The sequence below is a fragment of the Carettochelys insculpta genome, chromosome 12, assembly GCF_033958435.1.
Source record: "Carettochelys insculpta isolate YL-2023 chromosome 12, ASM3395843v1, whole genome shotgun sequence".
Lineage (NCBI taxonomy): Eukaryota > Metazoa > Chordata > Testudines > Carettochelyidae > Carettochelys > Carettochelys insculpta.
Genome location: NC_134148.1, coordinates 9,728,688 through 9,754,199, shown reverse-complemented (window position 1 = coordinate 9,754,199; position 25,512 = coordinate 9,728,688). Strand labels below are relative to the sequence as shown.

General features: G+C 46.7%; 1 protein-coding gene across 2 annotated transcripts in view; it reads right to left on the bottom strand.

Moving 5' to 3' along the window:
• The window catches only part of TBC1D2B (TBC1 domain family member 2B), an 81,429-nt gene that overhangs the window by 3,500 nt on the left and 52,417 nt on the right, over positions 1-25,512 (bottom strand). Inside the window, exons 9-13 of one of the 2 annotated variants that reach the window (XM_075006870.1) lie at positions 12,858-13,358; positions 9,569-9,686; positions 9,059-9,244; positions 7,330-7,451; positions 996-1,205 (exon numbers count right to left, since the gene is read on the bottom strand). In XM_075006870.1, the coding sequence (XP_074862971.1) occupies positions 1,070-1,205; positions 7,330-7,451; positions 9,059-9,244; positions 9,569-9,686; positions 12,858-13,358 (1,063 nt within the window). In that variant the 3' untranslated portion in view covers positions 996-1,069. Of the gene's footprint in view, positions 1-995; positions 1,206-7,329; positions 7,452-9,058; positions 9,245-9,568; positions 9,687-12,857; positions 13,359-25,512 lie in introns of those variants that run through there. The other variant, XM_075006868.1, reaches the window with a different exon arrangement.

Here is a 25,512-nt window from a genome sequence, read left to right as displayed (position 1 = left end):
AGTCTTGTTAGTGTGAAGACTGACATTACTCAAAGAAAAGAACACCAGTGTTCAAATTAGGGAGGGACAACAATTTAGTCTGTAAACATCAATTGCATGTCAGCGTTGTTGTAGAAAGTCATTTTCATTCAAATGTTGTAGGTTAAAGATTCCTGGAATACTTGAAAGACTCAGATATAGAAACCATGAGTTTCACTTATCTTTCTGTTACTTTGGGCATTTAAATATATTTCCACTCACCTCTCCAAAACCACACTTATTTCCCTTGTAGATTTGAAATCATGCTCACCATTTTCCTTTGGTCAAGAAGGACCAAACACAACTCTCTCAACATTCCTTCATCAGAGGGCTGGGGAGGAGGGAGTCAATGCTGAGTTATACAAAACACACTGGTTCCACTTCCAACCCCTCAGAGCTACTTCCTTCTGCGGGAGCCAAAACTAAACTTACCTCTCATATGTGGAAGTGCAGAGGATTTTTACTGGGTCAGCCCCTCCCATTCAGCTTCAAGCACTGGATGAAACTATGGACAAATTTACTTTTGCATGCAGAACACCCAAACCACAGAGGGGGCTCTGAATATCAACCAGATTTTAAGCCTTACTTCACTTGCAATTTATTGTAATAAATAACATCCAACCCTCTCCATCCGTTTAGCTGTTATCAGAGAACAGCCAGGAACGCTAAGCAAGTTTCAAGTGTATTACTGTTGTATCAAACTCTAGTCCAAACTCCATTTTAAGAAAAATATTTTTGTTTGCTGTTATTTTACTTACCACCCTCCCTGTGTACTCTCTCTCTCTCTCTCTCTCTCTCTCTCTCTCTCTCTCTCACTCACACACACACACACACACACACACACACAAAAATATTCTGTCTAGCCAATGCTTTAGTAGCACATGAGGTATCTGATTCAATCAGACATCTCCAAACCTTTTATTTTATGCTTAGATTCAAAGCTCTTAGGGCAAGGATAGAAAAGTTACTCACCGTAGTAATGGTGGTTCTTTGAGAAGTGTCCCTGTGGGTGCTCCACAATAGGTGTGTCGGGCTCGCCCGGCACCGCAGATCAGAATTCTTCCAGCAGTTTTCCCTGGATTGCGCACGCGCCGGTGCGCACCGCTCCCCTGCGAGCCCCCAGCCACGTGCGTGATCCGGTCCCCGCCAGTTCCTTGACCAACCGCCTCGAATGCTCCTGAAAAACACTGTTAGACAGAGATCCGAAGCGGGGAGGATGGGCGGGTGGTGGAGCACCCACGGGGACATATCTCGAAGAACCACCATTACTACGGTGAGTAACTTCTCTTTCTTCATCAAGTGGCCCTGTGGGTGCTCCACAATAGGTGACTACCCAGCAGTAACCCAAGAAAGGAGGTGGGTAATCGGTTTATGTGCAGCTTGCCCCCGAAAGGACCGCTGTCAAGAGACGGGTATCCTCTTGGAATACCCGATGTAGGGCATAATGCTTGGCAAAGGTGTCGTAGGATGACCAGGTCGCCGCTCTACAGATGTCTTTCAATGCACGCCCTTGAAGAAGGCTGTTGACGCCGCCACCGCCCTGGTGGAGTGAGCCCTAGGACGGGCCAGCAAAGGAGTCTTTTGAAGCTCATAGCACATTTTTATACAGGACACAATGTGCTTTGAAATTCTCTGTGAAGAGAGGCCTTCCCCTTTTGACCTGGGAGCGAGAGACACTAGAAGCCTGTCTGTTTTCCGGAAAGATTTAGTTCTGTCTATGTAGAAGGCCAACGCCCTCCTCACGTCCAGGAGGTGTAGGCGTGCCTCTTTGCTGGAGCTGTGAGGCTTCGGGTAAAACGAGGGTAAAACTATTGGTTCGTTAAGATGGAACTCTGAAGAAACTTTTGGAACAAAGGCTGGGTGCAGCCATAAGGTTACCGCTTCCTTTGAGAATACTGTGCAGGGCAGCGTTGCCATAATTGCTGCGAGCTCACTGACCCTGCAAGCTGACGTAATTGCAAGGAGGAAGGTTGTTTTTATCGTAAGGAGACGTAGGGGAACTGTGGCTAATGGGTCAAAAGGTGGACCTATTAGCGTGCTGAGCACCAAGTCCAAGCTCCACGATGGTGGAAGCGGTTTCCAAGGGGGGTACAGGTTTACCAACCCCTTCAAGAACCTGGTAACTATAGGATGGGTGAATACCGTGGGCCCCTCCTCTGTATGCTGAAAGGCTGATATAGCGGCAAGGTGGACTTTTAGCGAGGATAAGGAAAGCCCGCCCCTCTTGAGGTCCAATAAGTATTCTAGTATTATCGGTATAGGAACGTCAAGGGGAGCTAACTGCTTGGCGGAACACCAGGCTGTGAATCGAGTCCATTTCTGCTTGTAAGTCTTCCTGGTGGAGGTCCTTCGGCTACTTTCCAGGACTTGTTGTACTCCCTCCGTACATGTGCTCTCTAAGGAGCTGAGCCATGGATTAGCCATGCTTGTAGCCGCAGGCCCTGAGGGTGCGGGTGCACTATGGATCCCTGAGCCTGCGTGAGTAGGTCCAGAGCCACCGGTAGAGGGAGCGGTGGGCGGTCCGACATGCGCAGAAGCAAGGGAAACCATTGCTGCCGATCCCACGTTGGGACGACTAGTATCATGCGAGCTCTCTCCCTTCTGGCTTTCTGCAAGACCTTGTGGATAAACGCTGTGGGGGGGGGGGAACGCGTAAAGTAGGGGGTGTTGTGCTGGGTGGCAAAGAGATCGATCTGGGGAAACCCCCATGTATGAAAGATCGGTCATAGCAGATCGGAGCGGATCTGCCACTCGTGCGTGAGTGCGAAGCGCCTGCTCAGCTGATCTGCCTTCACGTTGTGAGCGCCCGGCAAGTACGACGCTTTCAACGTTATGTTGTTGGCGATGCACCAGTTCCACAGTTGGACTGCTTCCGCACATAGGGCACGGGATCGGGCTCCTCCTTGTCGATTTATGTAAAACATAGTGGAGGTACTGTCTGTATTGATCCCGACTACTTTGCCATATATGTGGTCTCGAAAATGTTTGCAGGCGTTGAACACTGCTCTGAGCTCCAGTATGTTTATGTGCAGTGTCTGTTCCACAGGGGACCATAGCCCTTGCGTCACCTTGTCGCCGATGTGCGCTCCCCATCATATGTGGGAGGCGTCGGTAGTAAGAAAAATAGAAATTTGTGGTTGGTGAAAAGGCACCCCCACTAGCAGGTTCTTGGGGTTTACCCATCACGCCAGGGATCTGCGCACCTCTGTTGTGGGCGACACCACCCTGTGGACAGTGTGGGATGCCGGTTTGTAGACGCTTGCCAGCCAATGCTGCAGGCTTCGCATGTGCAATCTGGCATTTTGTACCACAAATGTCGCTGCCGCCATGTGGCCCAGCAGCTGTAAGCATGTTAAGACCGGCACCGTGGGGCTGTATGTGATGACGTGCACCAGCGAACTGATGGCGCGGAAGCGGGCGTCGGGTAGGTACACCCTTGCTGTGATAGAGTTTATGCGTGCCCCTATGAACTCTATGTCTTGTGTGGGGTCGGTCTTTGACTTCGCGAGGTTGATGACTAGGCCCAGAGAAGAAAACGTGTCCGCTGTGACGCAGATCATGCGTAGGACCTCTGCCTTCGAGGCCCCTTTCAGTAGGCAGTCGTCCAGGTATGGGAATATAAACACCCCTTGTCTGTGCAGGTAGGCTGACACCACTGCCAGGGTTTTGGTAAAGACTCTAGGGGCCGAGGAGAGGCCGAACGGAAGAACCCTGTACTGGAAGTGTTCCTTGCCGACCATAAAGCGGAGGAAGCGCCTGTGTGCTGGGTGGATCGTTATATGAAAGTAAGCATCTTGTAAGTCGAGGGCTGCAAACCAATCTCCATCGTCCAGTGCCGTGAGTATGGAGGCGACTGTAATCATCCGAAAACGTTGCTTGCGTAAGTAGAGGTTGAGGCCCCGAAGATCTAAGATGGGCCTCCAGCTTGCTGTTTTCTTCTCTGTGAGGAAGCAGCATGAATAAAAACCTTTCCCCTGGAATTGTTCCGGCACTCTTTCCACCGCCCCTATGAACATAAGGTGGTCCACCTCCTGTTTGAGCCTCGCCTCGTGGGTAGCGTCCCGGAGGTGAGGCCTGGAGGGAGGCTTCATCGGTGGGAGCGACTGGAAGGGGATCGCGTAACCCGTGGCTATGATCTCCAGCACCCATTTGTCTGTGGTGATCTTTTGCCATTGGGAGTGAAACGGTCTGAGGCGATGATGGAACATGAGATGAGAGTGGCATTGTGAGATGGTAGTGATAGTGCAGCCCTTGACATGCCCGTCAAACTTGTTGCCTTTGGGCCTGTCCCGAGGGTGTACGGCTTTGTTGAGAATGTCGTCTGGGAGTTCTGTACTGTTGCTGTTGTTGATGTCGCCCTTGGTCGTAGTCCCGTTGATACTGCGCATGCTGTGGTTGGTACAGGTAACGTCTTTGCTGAGGGTAATATTTTTTCTTCCTTTATGGAGGAGTATAAATACCCAGGGTTCTAAGTGTAGCTCTCAAGTCCTTACTAGAGTGGAGGACCGAGTCGGTTGAGTCTGCAAACAACTTTTGCATGTCAAAGGGAAGATCCACGATCTTTGCCTGTAGGTCCCTCGGGATACCGATGTCTGGAGCCAAGATTCTCCATGTATGACCACTGCTGTAACCGTTGAGTGTGCCGCCGTATCTGCCACATCCAGGGCGATCTGGACTCCCGTTCTCAAAGTTGCGTAGCCCTCTTGCACAATTGCCTTTAACACCGGCTTCTTATCTTCCGGAAGTGAATCCATGAGAGTAGTAAGCCTGGAGTAATTATCAAAATTATGGTTCGCTAGGTGTGCCGCATAATTTGCCACTCTCAGTAGCAGGGTAGAAGAGGAATATACCTTCCTGCCAAACAGCTCTAGCTTCTTGGCATCTTTGTCTGATCCCCCCGATTTGTACTGAGAAGTCTTTGACCTCTGCTGGGACGACTCGACCACCAAAGAATTTGGTTGTGGGTGACTGAAGAGGAACTCCATGCCCTTTGCCGGGACGAAGTACTTCTTATCCGCTCTCTTGTTCATAGGCGGAGCGGAGGCCGGAGTCTGCCATATGGTGGTGGCTGACTCCATAATGGCTTCGTCCAGCGGGATAGCAATTTTGGATGAAGCTGGGAGTCTCCAATTTTTCAGGAGTTTGTGATGTTTCTCCTGCACTTCTGCCGTTTGAATGCCTTGCGTGAAAGCCACCCTTTTAAACAGCTCCTGAAACTGTTTGAGGTCATCTGGGGGAGCGACATCCCCGGGGGCCATGGCCTCATCTGGGGAGGATGAGGAGGAACCACTAGGATAAACCTCCCTCGAACTTTCAGGCTCCTGTGGCTGATGATACACCTGCTCGCTGGAGGATTGCGAAGGAAAGTCTCGGGGTTCTAAAATTAACTCCCCTTGAGATAACTATGTTTCCATCCCCGATCGAGAGTGTCCATGGGGGTATTGGACGGCCGGGGGGGACTTGCCCCTGGGCATAGGCCTGGGGTGTCTGTGTCCAGCATGATAAGAATGACCATGGCAGCACAGGCACGGGTCTGGGGATGGAGACCTGGACCACTCTTGGGGTGTGTACCCCCGATGTCTGGGAGAGCGAGACCTCCGCAATGACACAGATAGCGGTGAAACCGGTTTGTGGTAGTACTCCAGGGGATCCAATCCCAGAAAGGGTGAAGGTGGCCCAAGCCATGGTGACATTGGTTGGAGGAACGGAGGAGGTGGTTCTGGATAGGCCGGTAGAGGCTCAGGCCTTCTGGGCGGCGTGTGTAGCACAGGGTGAGGGCTTGTTGTCAGTAGCAGCGCAGCCCTGTCCGGAGATGGGCTGCGGTGCCGGGTTTTTGTTCTTGCCTTTCTCCTCCCCTGCGGGGCTGGCACCGCCCCCTCCCGCGCCGGGGATCTCGGCCCCGCTGTCGGCGCCGCGCTCGGCCCGCTCAGCTGCGGTGCCGCACGGGTAACATCCTCCGGTGCCTGCAGGCTCCGTGCCTGTTGGCCCTGCACCGCTGGTGCCGCGGGGGTCGGTGCCGCCTGCAGCAGTGCCGTCGGTTCTGGCGCTAGCATGGCCGACGCTCTAGGCGCCGCGCGTGCCGGCTGTTTTGTAACTGGAGGCTCAGCCTCTGCCACGTGCGCTGTCGCTTGCCCAAGGATGCAGCTGGGGGCTGTGTGCTCCGCTCATCCCGCTCGCTGAAGCCGCCAGCAAGGATCGAGCTGGGGAGAGCTTCCTCCATTTCTGCACCAAGGGGGTCAAAGAAGGCCCAGAGGGAACCTTGTGGAACCCAGAGGGCCCTTCTGGTTGAGGCCTCCCCGGCAAGTCCGGCTGGAGGGGCTTGTCAAACAAGAGCATTTTAAGATGCATTTCTCTGTCTTTCCTGGCCCTGGCTGTGAGCTTAGCACAGTGGGAACACTTCTGGGTAACGTGTGATTCCCCCAAGCATCGGATACATTCACTGTGCCCATCGGAGGCCGGCATAGCTTCATGGCAAGACTCACACTTTTTAAAGCCTGAAGAGGCCATCGTGGTGCGTCTTTTACTGTTAATAGGGTACTTAGCACTTAATCCGTGCCCGTTTACCCAAATCGCAGACACCAGCCTGCAGGGCAGCGGGCGGCCTACTGGCCTTATGTCCACTCTTCTTCTCCGCTCCTCTCTCTCTTTTTATTATATTATATATATATTATCTTTGTCCTCTTTTTTTTTTTTTTAAACCAGAAAAAAACAACAATTTACACATAGAAACACTATCCAATCTGACTCTGGCCGTAGCCTGAGTGGATTCCGTCTGCAGCCGATGGCGTTTGAGAAGGAACTGGCGGGGACCGGATTGCGCACATGGCCGGGGGCGCGCAGGGGAGCGGCACACGCCAGCGCATGCGCGATCCAGGAGAAACTGCTGGAAGAATTCTGATCTGCGGCGCCGGGCAAGCCCGGCACACCTATTGTGGAGCACCCACGGGGACAGTTGATGAAGAACTTATTTTTAGGCTTCTACATGACTGAGGTCCTAGGTGCTACTGCAATACAAATATTAATAAGAGTAAGTGGCAACACTGAAAAATAAATATAATATATGGGGTCAGACTGCCATATTCCTTACAAGGTGATGCCTTTATCATTTTATCAGCAGCTACTTTTTTTTTTTTTTACTTTTGTTGCTCTCACTTGTACATTCTGAATGGGGGGTGGGGCAGGTCTTTAACATACACATTTTAAAGGAAGACAAAAATTAAACCTGGGAATAAAACCTCAGCAGATTTTTTTGAAAAGATGCAAATACATCTGTACGCCAACATAAAATATTGTTGCAATTAAAGTACTTACTTAGCATCAAGAATGGTTCGAGTGAAGTATCTGAGGTACTTGAATATGGACATTGAGTCGTGCAGTTTTAAGATCTCCTCTTCTTTGTATTTAAAGAGAGCCAGGGCAAAACGGAAAATTACCTGGATTTCAGAAAAGGGTTTATACATACACAGCACGTTCTGAACACGATTCACACCTTCACTTTTACGATAACACCGATTTTTAGAAATGCTGTTGTCTTTCTGCTTTAGTGTCCGGTGTTTATCCTAATGGCTACTTTGTCAGAGAAACAGCTGTGTGTGTGATGTTTGTACATTCTCCTCCCCCCAGACAAAAATAATTCTGGCACCATATAACTTAGGTCCAAAGACGTCCGAGTTCCTTAACTTAACTAAACCATAAAGCTAAGGCATTATGGCGAAATAAACTACCAGTGCTGCATCTGAGTTGCAACAAAAAACTTTCTGTGTCATGTAAAAAAGGTACATTGATTTTCAGGGCCTAACTCCTCACAGTCTTCTCTGTTGGGATATTTGAACATCTGGAAATTAAGTTACAGGAAAGTCAAAGCCAATTCAACTTTTGCTACCAGCTATTCAGTCAATTATGGATAGGAGACGTAACCGTCACGATACTCTTTCCATGTTGGAAAGGGTTCAACAGGCCTAGGAATTTTCAACTCTGTGGCCCACTGGGGTTCCATCTGTGACCTGTGAAGCCCCTGGCTGTTGTCCTCTTCCATGCGCCTTATGGCTGTTCCAGCTCTGGGAAGGAGGGACAGGAGTGGAGATGGAGCATGAATCAAGTGATTTGCATGCCGCAAAAGCACTGGAAGTGGGAGGAGCAGTTAAGTGGGGGGTCCTCACGTGTGAGAGGTGTGTGTGTGTGTGTGGGAGGAAGGGTGGCCTGTAGGCGACCCACTCAGGATTCATGGTTGCCCATCGATGCTGGATGCAGTACAGTACTGTGGTCATTTGGAAGTCACTTTAAACCAACAGGAAGTCACAATGTAATAAGGAATGCTCACTTAAGAGAAGGCTAAGGCAGTGAACTCATTACTCTTGCCTCTTTTCCCCCATCTCTCTTCTCCCCACCCCACCTTCACTTGAATTTTATGTTCTTGTTGTATTTAAGTGCCCTCAGAAAAATGAAACCTTCTAATTCGAAAAGTCAGAGCTTTTTTCAGCTACCTTTTGATATGGGGGTTTCTGCTGAGGTGGTATATTTATGAGAAGCTGTGTTTCTTTTTAATGCTGCAATTTTAATTACAAGGTTAGGTGTCCCAAGCACTAGATGGATGTCTACAGGAATTTTAAAAAACATATTTGCTTTAGGAAAACAGGAAACCAAATGCCATCTCCCTACTCACAACCAAGTTTTGCACTTCCCTGTACCTCTATTTTTGAGTATTTGCAACTAGAAAATACCAGTTAGATATCTACTTACATCCAAGTTCTTTTCTAAAAAAGTATTAAACCATTATGAGAAGGAACTATCTGAATACTTGGATTTACTCTGCTTAATGAAACTCATGGAAAAATTCCAAGTTACAACTTAAAATGGAAGAATGTATTGGTTGAAAAAGATGTTTGTAAATTTCCTCCTTACCCTTCATTTTTTGATGAGTTCTTAGAACTAACATACTCTTGCGAAATACACCCATCCCCCACCTGGAATTTTTCAACACTGCAGTGTCTTGTTACAACAACTGATACAAACTGTAAAACGCCTAACTTATACAACTCACCTTTGGCCCTTCATACAGGAAAGAGTCCCATATTTTAAAGAGGATATCACTGATCACACTGTCCACAAATACCACCAGAAACCAGTTGAAAGTTATAAGTGAGTAGTCAACTTTGTATTGCTCAAAATGAGCATGCAACCGTGGCAGCTTCTCACTCATTAGATCCTTGAACACTCGCTGGTCAACCTAAAGAAGACAGACTTACTATTATTGACACTAAGCACATACACAATACTATGCATTTCAAAGAACATAACTTTTTTTAAAAAAAAAGACATTTATACTGTAGTAGTAGTAGTTAGAAGTCTCAGTAAGGTATGGGCACTTGATCAAAGTACTTCTACATACTAAAACATTCTAATCTCATAAGAGCCCTCCTGTTGAAGGCAAGTAATTTTACCTCCATTTTTACCCAATTCCCTGGAACTAGCTTTCAAAGTCAGGATTAAATTGAAACCATACTTTAGAGGCAGTTATCAAGGCTGTGTTTTATTTTGGCATAATGCATACCTGAGACCCTAGCAGAGTTTTAGTATAATAATCACGAGGCATGAAAACTTCCACTATTGTAACTAGACACCAAAAAGCATCTTCCTGTTCCAAGTAGAGAAGTGCAATTGCTACCAATCTAAAAATAAAAAAGACGGTTTTGAAAACAAGCCCACTAAAACACAAATCAAATTTATTAAAACAAAAATGTTGAAAACAGAGCATCTTTACCTTCTGTTCATTGAGCAATAATGGACACATAATGAGCTACATTAACCAATGTAATGAACGCATTAAAATTACGAGAATAGTCTGAGCAGGAGACATCTTGGGTTTCAGCATGTCCATTCAGCTAAATAAGTGAACAAATTAAGGCAAAAAGAAACAAACTGATTGGCTAGAATCCATTTTGTCAGAGGAGTGGCCAAATTAAAGCAACAGGAAACTGCTGGTTCCATGCCCTGCTGTGGTTTCTAATCTATATAGCCTCCTTTAACTGCAAAGGTAAAAATAAAGGCCCTCCTAAACACTATAAATAATGTACAGGGCTTCCTTTGTGTAAATAGCCTTCTGTACTGTAACAGAATTAAAGGAGATATAGTTTCTTAAAGCTGCGATTTTAGGTACAGCAAAACTGATGACTTGACATTTACCAGAATTTTAAAAATGAGCTAAAAGTAATTTAAGGGCTATGCATTTCCAAGGCCTCGGAACAAAACTTATGAGCACGTTACTTTTAAAAAGTTCTCTCAGAATTTGCAGAGTAATTGGCTGGGTTGTACTTTTTAAAAAATGAAATAAAATTACTAACGTTTGCCTTTCTTTGCCATTTCATAAAAGTGTAACATGATCAAAAGGCAGATTAGCTCAGTCTCTGATCTGAAGAACAGTGAAAACCAGTTACATTAAGTGCACATATTATCAGACTTATCTTTCAAGTCAAAATGCCTTAATCTAACCTAAATTGCTTGTTGAAACTTCTCCTGAATGTGGAGGCAGTAAATGCTTAGGAGGTCCTAGATATCTGACAGCTCCTTGGAATTTGCAGCAAAGTGAAAGAAACTACAGTGTGGATATAGAAATAAACTTTCTCTTCCATTTTGTGAATCTGCTGAAGTCTGACCATTAACATTCTAAAACAGCAAAAAATTTTATAATTATTTTAGTAAGTCAGATCACACCCAGTCTGAAATTCTAATTCAGCCAGAAGGTTTTTTGCATTTTCTTCCTAATCTTCTAGCCTTGACCAAGATCATGATGGCTCTGATCTTGCTCTAGTTGAAGCTTATGTAAAAATAACTGGGCAAAGTTTTGGAAATAATTTGCACACATTGGCTACGTCTACACGTGAAGCCTACATCGAAGCAGCCTATTTCGATGTGGCAACATTGAAATAGGCTATTTCGATGAATAACGTCTACACGTCCTCCAGGGCTGGCAACGTCGATGTTCAACTTTGACGTTGCGCAGCACCACATAGAAATAGGCGCAGCGAGGGAACATCTACACGCCACAGTAGCACACATCGAAATAAGGGTGCCAGGCACAGCTGCAGACAGGGTCACAGGGCGGACTCAACAGCCAGCCGCTCCCTTAAAGGGCCCCTCCCAGACACACTTGCACTAAACAGCACAAGATACACAGAGCCGACAACGAGTTGCAGACCCTGTGCATGCAGCATGAATCCCCCGCTGCAGCAGCGGCAGCCAGAAGCCCTGGGCTAAGGGCTGCTGCACACGGTGACCATAGAGCCCCGCACGGGCTGGAGAGACAGCGTCTCTCAACCCCCCAGCTGATGGCTGCCATGGAGGACCCCACAATTTCGAAGTTGCGGGACGCGGATTGTCTACACAGTCCCTAGAACGTCGAAGTAGGGCGCTATTCCGATCCCCTCATGAGGTTAGCGACTTCGACGTCTCGCCGCCTAACGTCAAAGTTAACTTCGAAATAGCGCCCGATGCGTGTAGCCGCGACGGGCGCTATTTCGAAGTTAGTGCCGCTACTTCGACGTAGCGTGCACGTGTAGACACAGCTATTAAGACATAAAATTAATGTGCCACAAATTCTCTTCAGGGAAGCATACTTCTTGGCTTTTCTATGCTATTTTTGTTTGTTTTATGCACACATGTAGCTTCTTCTGGTATAGGTTTAAAACAGGATAAAGTTGTACCAGTGCAAGTCACCTTACCCCAGTGCAATAAACCTACTAAACATCACAGCGTGGGGGAAAAAAGTGCAGATAGCTCCTTCTTTTATAAAGGTCTTTTATGGATCCTGAATATTCTTCCGTACTAGGAATACTACAAAGACAATCAGAAGTCCTGTGGCACCTCATAGACTAACAGATTTTTGGAGCATAAGCTTTCATGGATAAAGAACCACTTTGTCAGACGCGTGTAGTGGAGACGAAATGGGTCTCTGCCCATGAAATTTATGCTCCAAAAAATCTGTTAGTCTATAAGATGCCACAGGACTTCTTGGTGTTTTTGTAGATACAGACTAACCCAGCTACCGTCAGTACTATGAACTCTGAAAATATTTTTTATAATCTAAACACCAAAATCACGATTTCCTGATTGGATTTATGAACATAAGATAAGGACAAATGATAGAATGAGTGGCCCTTCTAGTGCCAAATATTTTAACCATCAACCAACGCTTTTATATTTTAATATTTTAAACTAAAGACAGACCTAAAAACACAAAAATGCAAATCAACCAAATACCACATTTATTGTATGGTTCCCTCCCATCTTATCTGCAAAAAATATCTATTTTACAGGATTCTGTCAGTCTACGTTTATGGCCCAAGCAAGGATTTCTCACTTAATTAAAATTAAGCCAACAAAATAAAGCTCTGCCAACTCCTCTGAACACAAAAACCTGTTACCACCCAGTGCATGTCTTTGAAAGATGATCACGTACTCCATAATATGGCCCTTTGATAAACTTGCTCTTCATATTATAGGAGGGAAAATTTTTCAGAAAATTTCTTATTGTTGTTCAGAAAATTATCAATATTATGACTGCTGTCTTAAAATGGTACTTTTAAACATTATTTTGAATGAGTTTTTTCCTGAAATTTCTTCCTTTTAAATAATTTGACTGTTTGATACACTTACCCACAAATTGTTAAGGTCTGAAACAATCTCCATATTATCAAATTAGCAAAATGAGAAATATTTTTAGTGAAGTCAACAAATACAAAAAAATTCACCTTCCTGAAGCACAGTGCTATCTTTGCGGTATACATGTCTACCACGTATTTCACTATAAAGGGCTTTCATTTATCAGTTTTAAAACAGAATACCTGTTGAGACCTTGGCAATATCCTATATCAGGATTTCTCCATGAAAATGCCAGAAGGACATTCCGTAACTTCTGAATCCCTTCAGAAGTGGGGGAAGAGTAATGCTTGTTGTTTGGTAAAGTTCGTAAGAGATCTAGCTCTATTTGTTTGGATGCTGGGTTCTGTTTTTCGAGGGCTTTCTGAAGCAGGGTTTGGAAATATCCAGGATCAGTACTAGTACTGTCTTTGCACTTTTTAATGTGGAGGTTGATGCACCACTTCCACATCTTGGAACGATGTTCATGTGGGATTCCAAAGCGGATAAGGTTCTTCAGTTCTGGACAGCATATCATCTCCCTATTCAATGTACTTGCAAAATAGTTTTCCCATTTTACTCCTGTGGAAATCTCCTGATTTTCAGTGAGATAAATGGATTTCAGATCCAAGGCTCGCACCTTTGCTACTAACTTCTCTTCCTCATCATCTTCTGGGACTGTCTGAAACCCGTAAATATCATATTCACTGTAACAGAAAAAACAATATGGTTTCTACAAAAAGTTTGCAGTGGTATGTTCCGAGGAAAGTCCACCTAGTCATTCTAAGGTAATTTGGCAATAGTTTATACAGTAACATCCTTAAAAACATGCCAGAACATTTGTACTATTTTAATAGAAGCGTTCAAGTTCCCTATTCAATTTACAACAAAAAGTATTTTACTTTTTGAACAATTCTTTAGTCAAAGACTTATCTACATTTGAAATTAATTTAACATAAGCCACTGCAAGGAGCTTAAGACATGAGATTATATACACAAAATTACGGGACAAAAAAGTTTGACTATTATTTGGAATAATTAAATATATTTGAAAATGCTGTTGATATTTAATTTGGTTCCAAATTATTTAATATAAAAAACAAAGTATTGTGCTTACAAAGCCTGTAACGTAATTTCACTAAGATAATTATTATTAAATCACAGAAATACAGTAAATTAGAAATCTGCTATATATTTGTGAGAGTTTGTCTGTCTATCCAAGGACTCCTCCTAAACAAATAATGAGCAGTCCTGTAGCATCTTAGAGACTAACAAATTTATTAGGTCATGAGCTTCCGAGGATAAGACCCAGACCCACTTCTTCAGATGAAAGTAGAGTAGAAAAATAGAATCCAGGGTTTGTATAGTGTGGACAGGGAAGGGAGAGGAGGTTAAAAAAGGGTCAGGACTAGTTGATGAAGCAAATTAAGTAGGATATATCCCATTCCTGAAACTATCAAATGCCCTTGCATAAGATAGTTGCTACTAATTCATTGACAAATGCACACATTCCTTACCACAAAAACACTAACCCAGGAATCTACCTGCAAAAAATCCCACTGCCAACTCCGTTCACATAGCTATACAAATGATACCATCACAGGATCTAACCACAGCAGCTATACCATCAGGAGCACATACACCTGCACATCCACTAATATATGTGCCAGCAACGCCCCTCTGCCATGTCCATTGGACAAACTCAACAGTTTCTGCACTAAAGGGTGAATGGCCATAAATTCAACATAAGGAATTGGAATACAGCAAACCCTCGAGTTACACAGGGGTTGCGTTCTTGCAATCAGAGTAACTTGAATTTTTGTGCAAGACAAGTGGGAGAGGGAACCAGGCTGCCCCCTGGCTCCCAACACCCCCGGGCTTGCAGGAACCTGGACTCAGACCAGCCCACCAGGGCTGGTCAGTTTCCTGGCTCCCAAAGTGGCAGGGTGCCAGGAACTAGGGGCAGCCTGGTTTCCTGTGTCTCTGCTGCTTGAGGGACCCAGGAAACTGACCAGCTCACCATGGCTGGTCAGTTTCCTGGCTGCTTCTCCTTGCCTTCCTCCAGTGGCGGAACTGTCATCCTGACAGCCAGGCTGTTGGAGGAAGGCTTTTAGTGTGCCTAGCTGCCCAAGCTGACAGCAGCAACACTGGGGGAAGGCAGGGGAAAGGGGCCACAGAGCTGCTTAAAGTTGTGCTTTACTCTCATTAAAGCAAGTTACATGCAGTTGAAGCTGCGTATTTCGAGGGTTTACTGCAAACAAACTATACGGGAACAATTTGACCTCCCTGGATATACGCACTAATGATTTTAAAAGTAACTGTTCTTCTACAAAAGAATTTTACCACAAGTTTATAGAGGGAGGCATCCGAACTGGAATTAATTTGTGAATTTGATACATTTCACCCAGGCCTAAACTGAGGTGAAGAAATTACTCATCTTGCGCAGTAATGATGGTTCTTCTAGAAGTGTCCCCCCATGGGTGCTCCAGTCTAGGTGCTGCTGCGTCCTTGCACTGGCACTCAGAGATTCTTCTATAGCCATGGTTTCCTGTGCTGTGCATGTACCGGTGACATTTTCTGTTGTCTCTGTGGTGAACAGGTCTATCTGAGGATAACACCACAATTGGAATACCTATTTGAAGGCTGCTGTATGGAGTTCCCATTCGTGATGGTCCACGAATATGCGACTGAGGGTGTTAGCCGTGATGCTGACCACTCTGGGGAGATATCTAGCCACAGGATTGATCTGGTGTCGTACGCACCACATCCACAGCCTTATAGCCTCCACCCTGAGAGACGGAGAAAGGACTCCCCTTTGTCAGTTGATGTAATACATGCAAGTGGTGTTGTCGGTAAGAATATTGGCCCATTTGCCAGCTAGCAGCCACTGGAAATGGTTGCAGCATAACCGCTCAAAGTACCAACAGAGTGACATGAAACATTTGTTCAGTGAACGATCACCTGCCCTGTACCATATGACAACTGAGGTGTGCTCCCCAGCCAAAGAGAGAGGCGTCTGTGGTTAGAGCGACTGTGGTGGTTGGTGAAATGGCACACCAGTGAGAATGCTGCCTGGATGCATTGGGAGAAGTGAGAACCTGAGACAGACACACTGCCTGAATGAAATTGCACAAAGTGTGAAACCACTGAATAGGCAGGGACAATGTGGACATGATGGTGTTTATGTGAGCTCCTATAAATTTCAGAGTTTGAGTGGGACAAATTGCAGACTTGGCATAGTTGATATGGAAGCCCAAGCTGAGTAGGCAGTGCATGGTAATGTTTACCATGTGTCACACTTCAGGAAGTGACGGTCCTTTTATGAGGCAGTCGTCCAGGTAAGGAAAAGGAGAATAACCCCTTGATGATGAAGATAAATCAGCCACCACCACCAGAGTTTTGGAAAACACACGTGGTGCTGTGGACAGGCTGAACGGGAGGACCCGATACTGATAGTGGGAGCGCCCCACTGTGAAGTGAAGGAAGCAGTTGTGAACCAGATGGTTGGTGATATGGAAATAGGAGTATCCTGTAGGTGGAGGGCTGAGTGCCAATCATTCTTGTCCAGGGCTGCGATAATGGTAGTAAGTCACCACCCTGAAACATCTGTAAAGGATGTACTTGAGGTCATCTGAGATCCAAAATCAGTCTCCATCCCCTGCTGTTCTTCCAAGTGAGGAAGTAGCTGCAACAAAACCCCCTACCCCAGAATTCCTTGGGAACAGGCCTGAACACCGCCCCACGCCCCACAAAGTGAGGTGGTGTTGGAGCTCCTAGTTGAGGAGATTCTCGTGAAGAGGGATGGGATAAGGGATGAAGTATCCTTTTTTCACAAGTTCCAAGACCCATTTGTCTGTGGTGATGGCAGATCACTGATGCAGGAACGGGTGGAGACAGTGGCGGAATAGTTGAACAGCACCCTGATGGAAGCAATGGATCATACCCTTGACAACATTCTGCAAACTGCTGTTTTGAGGGCTGAGCGTTGGACATCGAGGGCTGCTGGCTTTGATGTTGCTGCTGGAACCAGGACTTTTGCTGGCATTGGTCCCATGAAAGTTGGAAAGAGAAGTACCAGGCCCGCTTGACTGGGGCCATGTAAATCCTTAAGGTATGCAGCGTTGTCCTGGAGTCCTTCATAGGATGAAGGACCTCACCAGTTTTGTCACCAAACACATGGTGGTGGTCAAATGAAAGGTCTTTGACCTTATGCTGGAGTTCCTTTGACACCCCTGAGGGGATAAGCCAGGAGGTACAATGCATGACTAGTGCTGAGACAGTGACACCTGCTGTCATATCAGCTATATCCATGGCTAACTGCACAGCTGTGCTGGTGATGGTATGGCGTTCCCTTACGATGATGGACAGTGTTGGGCACGTATTCCAGTAGCACTAGGACAAGTTCCTGTACTTTGGAATAGTTCTGGAAATCATAATCCACCAGCATGGCCATATAATTGGTGACACAGAAGAGAAGGGTGCCAGAGGAATATACTTTCTAGCCCATAATGTCCCATTTTTTGCTGTTTTTATCCTGGGGTGTGTATGTGAATGATTGTGCCTTATTACAGACTGTGTTCACGACTAAGGAATTAGGAGATGGGTGAGTGAATAAAAACACAGCATCCTTGGGTGCTGCAAAGTATTTCTTGTCCATCCATTTGGTAGTGGTGGTGGGGGGGGGCAGTGATGGACACTGGGGTTTGCCACAGGGTCATGGCTGGGTCCATGATGGCCTCATCCATAGATAATGCCACCCAAAGTAGTCTGTATTGCTTCACCAGGACCTCCTGAGTGTCCTTGTCCAAGGACTGCACCATGTGGTAGAAGAGGTACCAGGAAGATGGGGCATTGGCAGTGGAGGTGGGTGACAGAGCACCTCCTCATCAGCTGGTGACAAAGGATAGGTGCAGAAGGGAGGCCACTTCCCCTTCAGAAGAGGACCCCTCTGTGCTGGGGCACACGGAGGGAACTGAACAATAGATGGGAGTGGTGAAGGTGGGCACAGTTTCAACACGCAGGAAAGTGCTGACTGAGTGCACTGGTGCCGCATCAATTTGGGCCATGAGGGCCACTGTTGTTGCAGCTGGGAACAATGATGAGCAACCCATGGCAGAGGCGCAGGAAAATACTTCATAGTGGCTAGAACAGTGGGTCATCCTGCCAGAAATGCGCAGAGCTCGAGTGTTGCAAAGAGAATACACTGGTGCCACCAGATCTGGTGCCACCAGACACGGTTGAGACCGAGAGACAATGACGATGCAAAAAAAAAAAAAAAAAAAGGCGGGGGGGAGTCATAAGGAGGAAGGAGACAACTTGTTCTTCTTGGCCTCTAAGGATAGAACTAAGAGGCAACGGGCTTAAACTGCAGCAAGGGAGGTTTCAGTTGGACATTAGGAAAAAGTTCCTAACTGTCAGGGTGGTCAAACAGTGGAATAAATTGCCAAGGGAGGTTGTGGAATCTCCATCGCTAGAGATATTTAAGAACAGGTTAGATAGATGTCTATCAGGGATGGTTTAGACAGTACTTGGTCCTGCCATTGGGGCAGGGGGCTGGACTCGATGCCTCTCGAGGTCTCTTCCAGTCCTAGTGTTCTATGAAAATCGTGTTATCAGTATGGGGAAGCTGACAGCTGAGGTAGCTGGTGAGGTGGTGCCCACATTAGCACCGGGTCCCTTGGTGCCAGTCTTTGCAGTGCGGAAGGCATAGATGATGCCCCGTGGCCATGGAAGTGCTGTACTGCCTCCCCCGGTGATTAAGAATGGGGAGGGATATCTACCCTAGACTTGTGCAAAGTGCTCTTGGTTGTGGACAGCGTGAGTGGTGCCATTTTCTGGCAGGCACAGCAGGAGGCGCAGACACCAGAGTGGGCCGCTTCGCTTTCGCCGGTGGTGAAGGCATTGCCAGTGCTGACAAAGTTGATGCTGCATGTTTATGTTTCGGCACTGAATGCGTTGTTTTCAATAGTGCTGGCAAAGACTATGCTAGGAAACCCAGAACAGTCCTCACTTCTGGTGTGGCCAGTACAGACATCACCAGAGGCCACAAATGAGAAGGAGAGGGACTCTGATGAGCAATGGGAGACCCTCTGGAGGCTGGGATATGCTTAGAGCCCTCACCCTTGACTACAAGCTGTTGGCTTGTTGGGGGCTGGTGGCTATAAAGACTTCTCGTACAAGAAAGTCTTTAGTTTGTTAGCCTGACCCTTGTGGGCTCTTGCAGTCAGACTCGAACAGTGCATGCAGGACTGCATTTGGTGGCCTTCCCCAAGGCATTTGATGCAAGATGCATGACCATTTGAGGTGGGCATGGTGTCCTTGCAGGTGGCGCACCGTGGGAAGCCCGACATAGCTGTGACGCTGCGGTAATTCAACTCAACTACAAATTTTTAAAGAATTTTTTTTTAAATGCTACAAGTAGAACAGGGTGAAAAAAACTTGGACTCGGGAAAAGACTAACTCACTCATTTTCAAACTCTTTTGCAGAGTAGCACGGCTTTGTCTGCAGCTGAGGACAACAGAGAAGGAACTGAGGAACCCATGCCACATGTGCACCAGGGAGTACAAGGAGGTACTTCTGCGCATGTGTGGTGCAGGAAACCATGGCTATGGAAGAATCTCCAAGAGCCAGTGCAAGGATGCACTGACACTCGAGTGGAACACCCATGGGGACACTACTCAAAGAACTCAATTATCTTATGCATTACAAAAGCAATTTCCCACATTTGACATTCGCAGGGACAGGACACATCCTACATAATCTGATTCATCAACTCGTCCAAATAGTGAGAGATAAGCCCTTTTTTTCTTCCTCCCAATTCTCTCTGCCCCCCACACTCCCAATACAAATCCTGGACTCTATTTCTCTACTCCATTTTCATTTGAAGAAGTGGGTCTTACCCACAAAAGCTCATAAATTAATACAATTTGCTAGTCACTAAGGGTGCAAGAAGACTGCTTGTTATTTGTGAAACTACAGACTAACACAACTACCCCTCTGAAACTATCCTCCTAAAATGTAAGAACTAGGCCCACTGAAGCTGGTATACACTTGCCTTTATTCTAACTTAAAGCAAGGTAAGGGTTTGGTTGCATCAGGAGAACAGGATGTGCGTGAAATCTGTCTGCTTCTCATAAAACCATAGAGAAAAGAAACAATCCTCAGTCAGGTGACAGGTGCTGGATGGGAATAAGACCCGCAACCCCCATCTGGAACTGCCCAGTACCAAACCTTCCTTCCCAACATCCTTTACATAGGGTGGGGGGTGAGGGAGAGGTTTTGCAGTTCCTTCTCTATCCCAATTTATATGGAGACATTGCTAGCTGTTTCCCATCACTCCCTGATGAAGGAAAAGTCCGCAGTTTGCTGCATTCTTCTCTCTGGTTGGGGAGTGTAGGGGGCAGACAAACCTGGATCTGCTGCAGCCAGGGGACAGCACCCCTCCCACACTTGTGCCTGCTGGAGCTGCTGGGGCAGTGGAGAGACACTTCTCACCAGGCCCCAAGCTGCTGCAATGAGAGAGGGGGCTGGAATAGTGCTCTTTCCCAGACAGCCTGCATACTGAACCCCACATTCCCAGCCCCACCACGGAGCAATGACTTAAATGAAGCACATACACTTTCATTTTATTTTTCTAAAACCAAAATTTGAGTTAAGGACCCGAGCAATGCCATGTCAATCTTCTAGTTAGAAATATATTACCACTATCAATTTTCATATGCAAGCACATTTGGCCTAGCAATACATGTCAGTCAAGACAAAACAACAAGAAGTCTGTTAGTCTATAAGGTGCCACAGGACTTCTTGTTTTTGAAGACACAGAGTAACACGGCTACCCCTCTGATACAAGATAAGACAGTTAACTTTTTGTAACTGGTGTTCTTTGAGATGTTGCTCATGTCCTTTGCATGTTACATGAGTCAGACATTTTTCCACTCAGCAGTACCTATAAGGGAGTGCTCCCAGAACCCCCTGGAGTGGCACATCCATGACACATATAGATAAGGATGCTGTGCACTCCTCTCAACTTCTGTTCCTTCTTGCTAATTCTGACCATGGGGAAGGAGCGTGGGTCATGGAATGAATATGATTAACACATCTCTAAGAACGCTAGTTATGAAAAGATAATCATCTTTTCTTTCTGAGTGTTTGCTCATGTCAATTTCATATTAGAGGACACCAAGCAGTACCCCAGAGGCTGGTAGGAGTTCACAGATGTGTTGACTGAAGCACAGTTGCACCAAACCCAGATGTCAACTCTAGCCTGCTCAATGATGGCATAATGAAACGTGAATGTGTGGACCAACAATTAGTTTGTGGCTCTGCAAATGTCCTGAATGGGCACGTGTGCCAGGAAAGCTGTTGATGCTTGGGGCCTAGTGGAGTGCACATGGACAACCTGAGGCTGGGGTACCCATGTGAAATCATAGCAGGTGCAGATACATGTGGTGATTCGGTTAGAGAGCCACTGCGAGAACACTGGTTGGCCCTTCACACAGTACCCCTTGGTGACAGAAAGTTGTATTGACTTCCCAAAGGGGTTGGTACGCTCTAAGTAGAAGGCCAGAGTGTGCAGGCATCTCTCCGCTGCTGTCCTGTGAAGCTTGGGGAAGAACATAGGCAGGAATACATCTTGGATCATATGGAATGATGTCATGACCTTGGTAGGAAGGCCTAGTGAGGCTGAAGTTGTACTTTGTCCTTGTAAAAGACAGTGCATGGATGGTCTGAGGTCAAAATCTTGAGCTCCGAGACATGTCTTGCCAATGTCACCACAAGGAATGCCACCTTCCAGGACAGGTGGGAGAGGGAGCAGGATCCAAGTAGTACAAAAGGTGGTACTGTGACCCTGGACGAACCAGATTAAGGTCCCACTGTGGGACCAGGTGTGTAAGGACACAGCCAATCTAGCCCATTAAGGAACTGGACAGTCGTATCATGGAAGAACACTGTCTGCCTCTTCACTGGCTCATGGAAAACTTGAGATGGCAGCAAGATGTACCTTGATGGATGAAAGCACAAGACCTTCATCCCAGAGGTGTAGCAGGTACTTGAGAGAGTCTTCAATCGATAAGCACATTGGAGAGATGCTGTGCTCTGATGCTAACAAGGAGAACCTTGTCCACTTGGCAAGGTATTCTGAAGTTGTGGATCATTTCTGACTCCCCAGAAGAACCTTCTGGACACCTCCAAACCAGTAAGTTCTGCCTGAGTCAGCCATGAAGCATGCATCCTGAGAGTTATTGGGATCCAAGACTGTGGTGCAGGAGGTGGTCATTGTCCTGGGATAGCAGGTCTAGGCACCTGGGAAGAGGTGGGGGGGAGGGGCAGGAACAGAACCAGGCTGAGCAGCACGACGTACCAATGCAGGCACAACCATCCAGCACAATCATTTATCACCCAAGCCTTGTCCCTTTTGATTTTAACTAGTTTGGCTGATGAACAGGATTGAAGGAAACACACACAGGGCATCCTCGAACCACGTCAGGAAGAAGGCAGCAGAGAGGGAACCCTTGCCAACCCCCTTGCCAAGAACATAACTGGTGGTACTTCCTGTTCTCTTTGGTGGTGAAGAGATCCAGGGAAGGATTTCCCAGGCCACTTCCAGATGGAATGACTGTTCAAAGTGAGGTGACAGTCTCTGCTGAGGTGATCCACTAGGGCATTCCGGACTTCAAGTAAGGTACATGCCTCCAGATAAATGCTGTGGACCATGCAGAACTTCCAGAGCTGCAGTGCCTTCCGAGGGCTACTGAAAGACCTCCTCCCTGCTGATTGATAAAGAATTATTGAGGCCAAATGGTCTGTGAGGACTCACTGTATTGCTGGACAGATGTGGTAGGAACACCAATCAGGCCAAATGGACTGTACAGAGTTCTCTGACATTTATGTGCAACAGCATTTCTCCTGAGGTCTACGTCCCCTGGATCCAGAGGCTGTTGCTGTGTGTGCTTCAACCCAAATCTGACACATTCAATACCCATTGAATGGAGGGAGCAGGGGTGCTGACCTGAACTCCTTACAGGACATTCTTGCTCCTGGTCTACAATGCAGAGAGGTGAGAATCTGCAAGGGGACACTGACAACCCTGTCCCTTGGACTGGAAGTATACCTCTGCAAGCTATTGCTGGAGCAATCTTTTGTGATGACTTGTACCACGTATATTCACCACGTATATGCACACAGCCACATGTCCCAGCAAGTGTTGGCAGACCCTGGCCGTGGTGAGGGAAAATGCGGAAACATGCAATTAAGCCCAAAAGGACTTGCAGTCTCTCTAATGGCAGGAACATCTGAGCTTGGACCTAGTTTGGCACTGCTCCAATGAACTCTATTCTTTGTACAGAAATAAGCGCACACTTCTTGGCATTCATAAGAAGGCAGACAGATGTGCAGACAGGTAACAGTACTTGGGTGTTGTGTCATACCTCTGACCTGCAGTGGCCCTTGATCACACAGTCATTGAGATAGGAGTACCTGATTATGTCTCTGTGCCTCGGGTAAGCCACAACAACTAACATACATTTGGGCGAACACCCTTGATTCTGCCATCAGCCCAAAGGGAGGACCATGAATTGGTAATGATTGGATCCAACTGTGAACTTGAGGAAACGTCTGTTGTGCTAGGAAGACTGCAACGTGAAAGAAGGCATCATTCAAGCCAAAGACAATGTTTCAATCTCCATGAAGAAAAAGAAAACCCACAAGACCATGTGAAATTTTACTTTTGTAGATAGCTGCTGAGGTTGCGCAGGTCCAGGATGGGCCATAGCCTAACTCTGAGATAAGGAAGTAGTGGGAGTAAAATTCCTTGTTCTGGAACTGTGGCAGGAGCTTTTCCACTATCCCCAGCCACAACCCGTGTACCTCCTGTGCTAGGAGATGGGTCCCAGAAAAGGGATGGGGAAGGGGGAGTGATAGTAGCAAATTGCAGGGTTTAGCCCTGATTCACTCTTTGAAGGACCCACTCATGTGAGGTGATGTAGGTCCAGCCCAGAAGAAATGAGAAAGGTGGCTGGAGAAAAATTTAAACCAGCAGTCATGAAGCACTTTAAAGACTAACAAAATCATTTATTAGGTGACGAGCTTTTGTGGGGCAGACTCACTTCCAGATCACAGCCATCCACAGTAGAATCTCCAGATCTGAAGTGGGTCTGCCACACGAAAGCTTGTCACCTAATAAATTATTTTGTTAGTCTCTAAAGTTCTACATGACTGCTGGTTTGTTTTATTAGAATACAGACTAAAACAGGTACTTCTCTGTTACTGGGAAAAATCAGGCAATGTGGATCACTAGAATAGTCCAGTAGGTTGTCCAGAGGCATGCCCTAAAAAGGGGGGGTGCTTGGCTCCATTTACTGAAGGACAAGGGGCCTCAGCAAAAGGATAGGAAGTGGTGCTCCCCCTAATTTTGTCATGTGCATCAAAGCATGTACAGATGTGCACCAACAACAGAAACACAAGCTGCTGGTTGCAAGTGCCAGTCTGCACTCTGCTAATCAGCTCGGCAACATCTGAATCTCTTGGGGCACTAAAGGGAACACTGATGGGAAGAGTGGCTGGGATGCCTCTTGTAGCCTCTGACCTTTTTAAAAAGCAGCTCTTGGTGTGACTGGCTTCCTTGACCAGGGAACTGGGATGATTCGAACCAACTCCTGACTGGAGCAAAGACATGTAGACCTAAAGTCTTGACAGTTGCATGGGGCTCTCTCAGGCTGTGCAGCTTACTGTCTGTTCTGCAAACAGCGATTTCCTGTCAAAGGGAGGTCCTGCAGTAGCCACTGAGCCAAACAGGAGCAACCACAATACTCGCTGCATTGAGATGGCTGAGAGCACTGGCTGGGCTGCTAATTAAGCTACATCCAAAGTTGCCTGGAGGACCACTTTCACTGCAGTCCCAGAACTTTCGCAAATGGTCCTAAACTACCCTTTCAAACTTGGTCATAGTATGCCACATATTGTAGTCATATCTGCAAAGTATCAGAGAGGTAGCCATGTTAGTGTGTATCTGCAAAAACAATGAGAGGTCCTGTGACACCTTATGGACTAACAGGTTTATTGGACCACAAGCTTTCGTGGGCAAAGACCTGTTTCGTCAGATGCATGTTTATATCAGCAAAGAAGAGTCTGCTGGTGTGCCACCCTGAGCTGTACACAGGATGGCAAATAAATCTTAAACCCAAATAAGTCCAGTTGTTTAGAGTCTTATTTTTGGGTGTCACTCTGGGCTGCCTCTGCCTATCCTTTTGATTGATTGCCCCAACTACCAGGGAGTTGGGGGCAGCCTAGGGGTAAAGGTATTTGAAACTTCTAGCTGGGCCAAAGTACTTCCACTCACCCCTCTTAGATGTAGGTGTCTGCCTAAAGGCTGTGATAAATTTGGTACCCCTTCATGAAGGAGTAGCAGTAACCTTGTGGATGACAAGGAGCAGAGGATGTTGAATCAGGAGCCCACAGGTTCCTCCAACTCCTTTGTTTGTAGCAACAGATTCATTGTTATCCATTCCAGCAGCTCTTGATGGGCCTTTGCATCCTCCAGCAGTACCAGGTGTGGGAGGGCTGCAACCACCTCGTCAGAGGGTGAAGACTAAGAAATAGGTTATCATGGGTGGCTTCTCTTCCCCTGGTGGCTTGGTAGTGCCAGGACCTTGGCCTCCTGAACTCATGATGTAGTCTGCTTCAGGACTTCCCCTACTGTGGGTGGTCATGATACTGCTGCCGATGGCACCCATGATACTCCTATCATCCACTGGGTGAACTAGGGTGGTTGCAAGAGTTACCAGGCTGGAGGACATAGGCCCATTCATGGCCTGAAGGCCAACCATACTGACAACACTGACAGTGCCACTTAAGTTGGGACC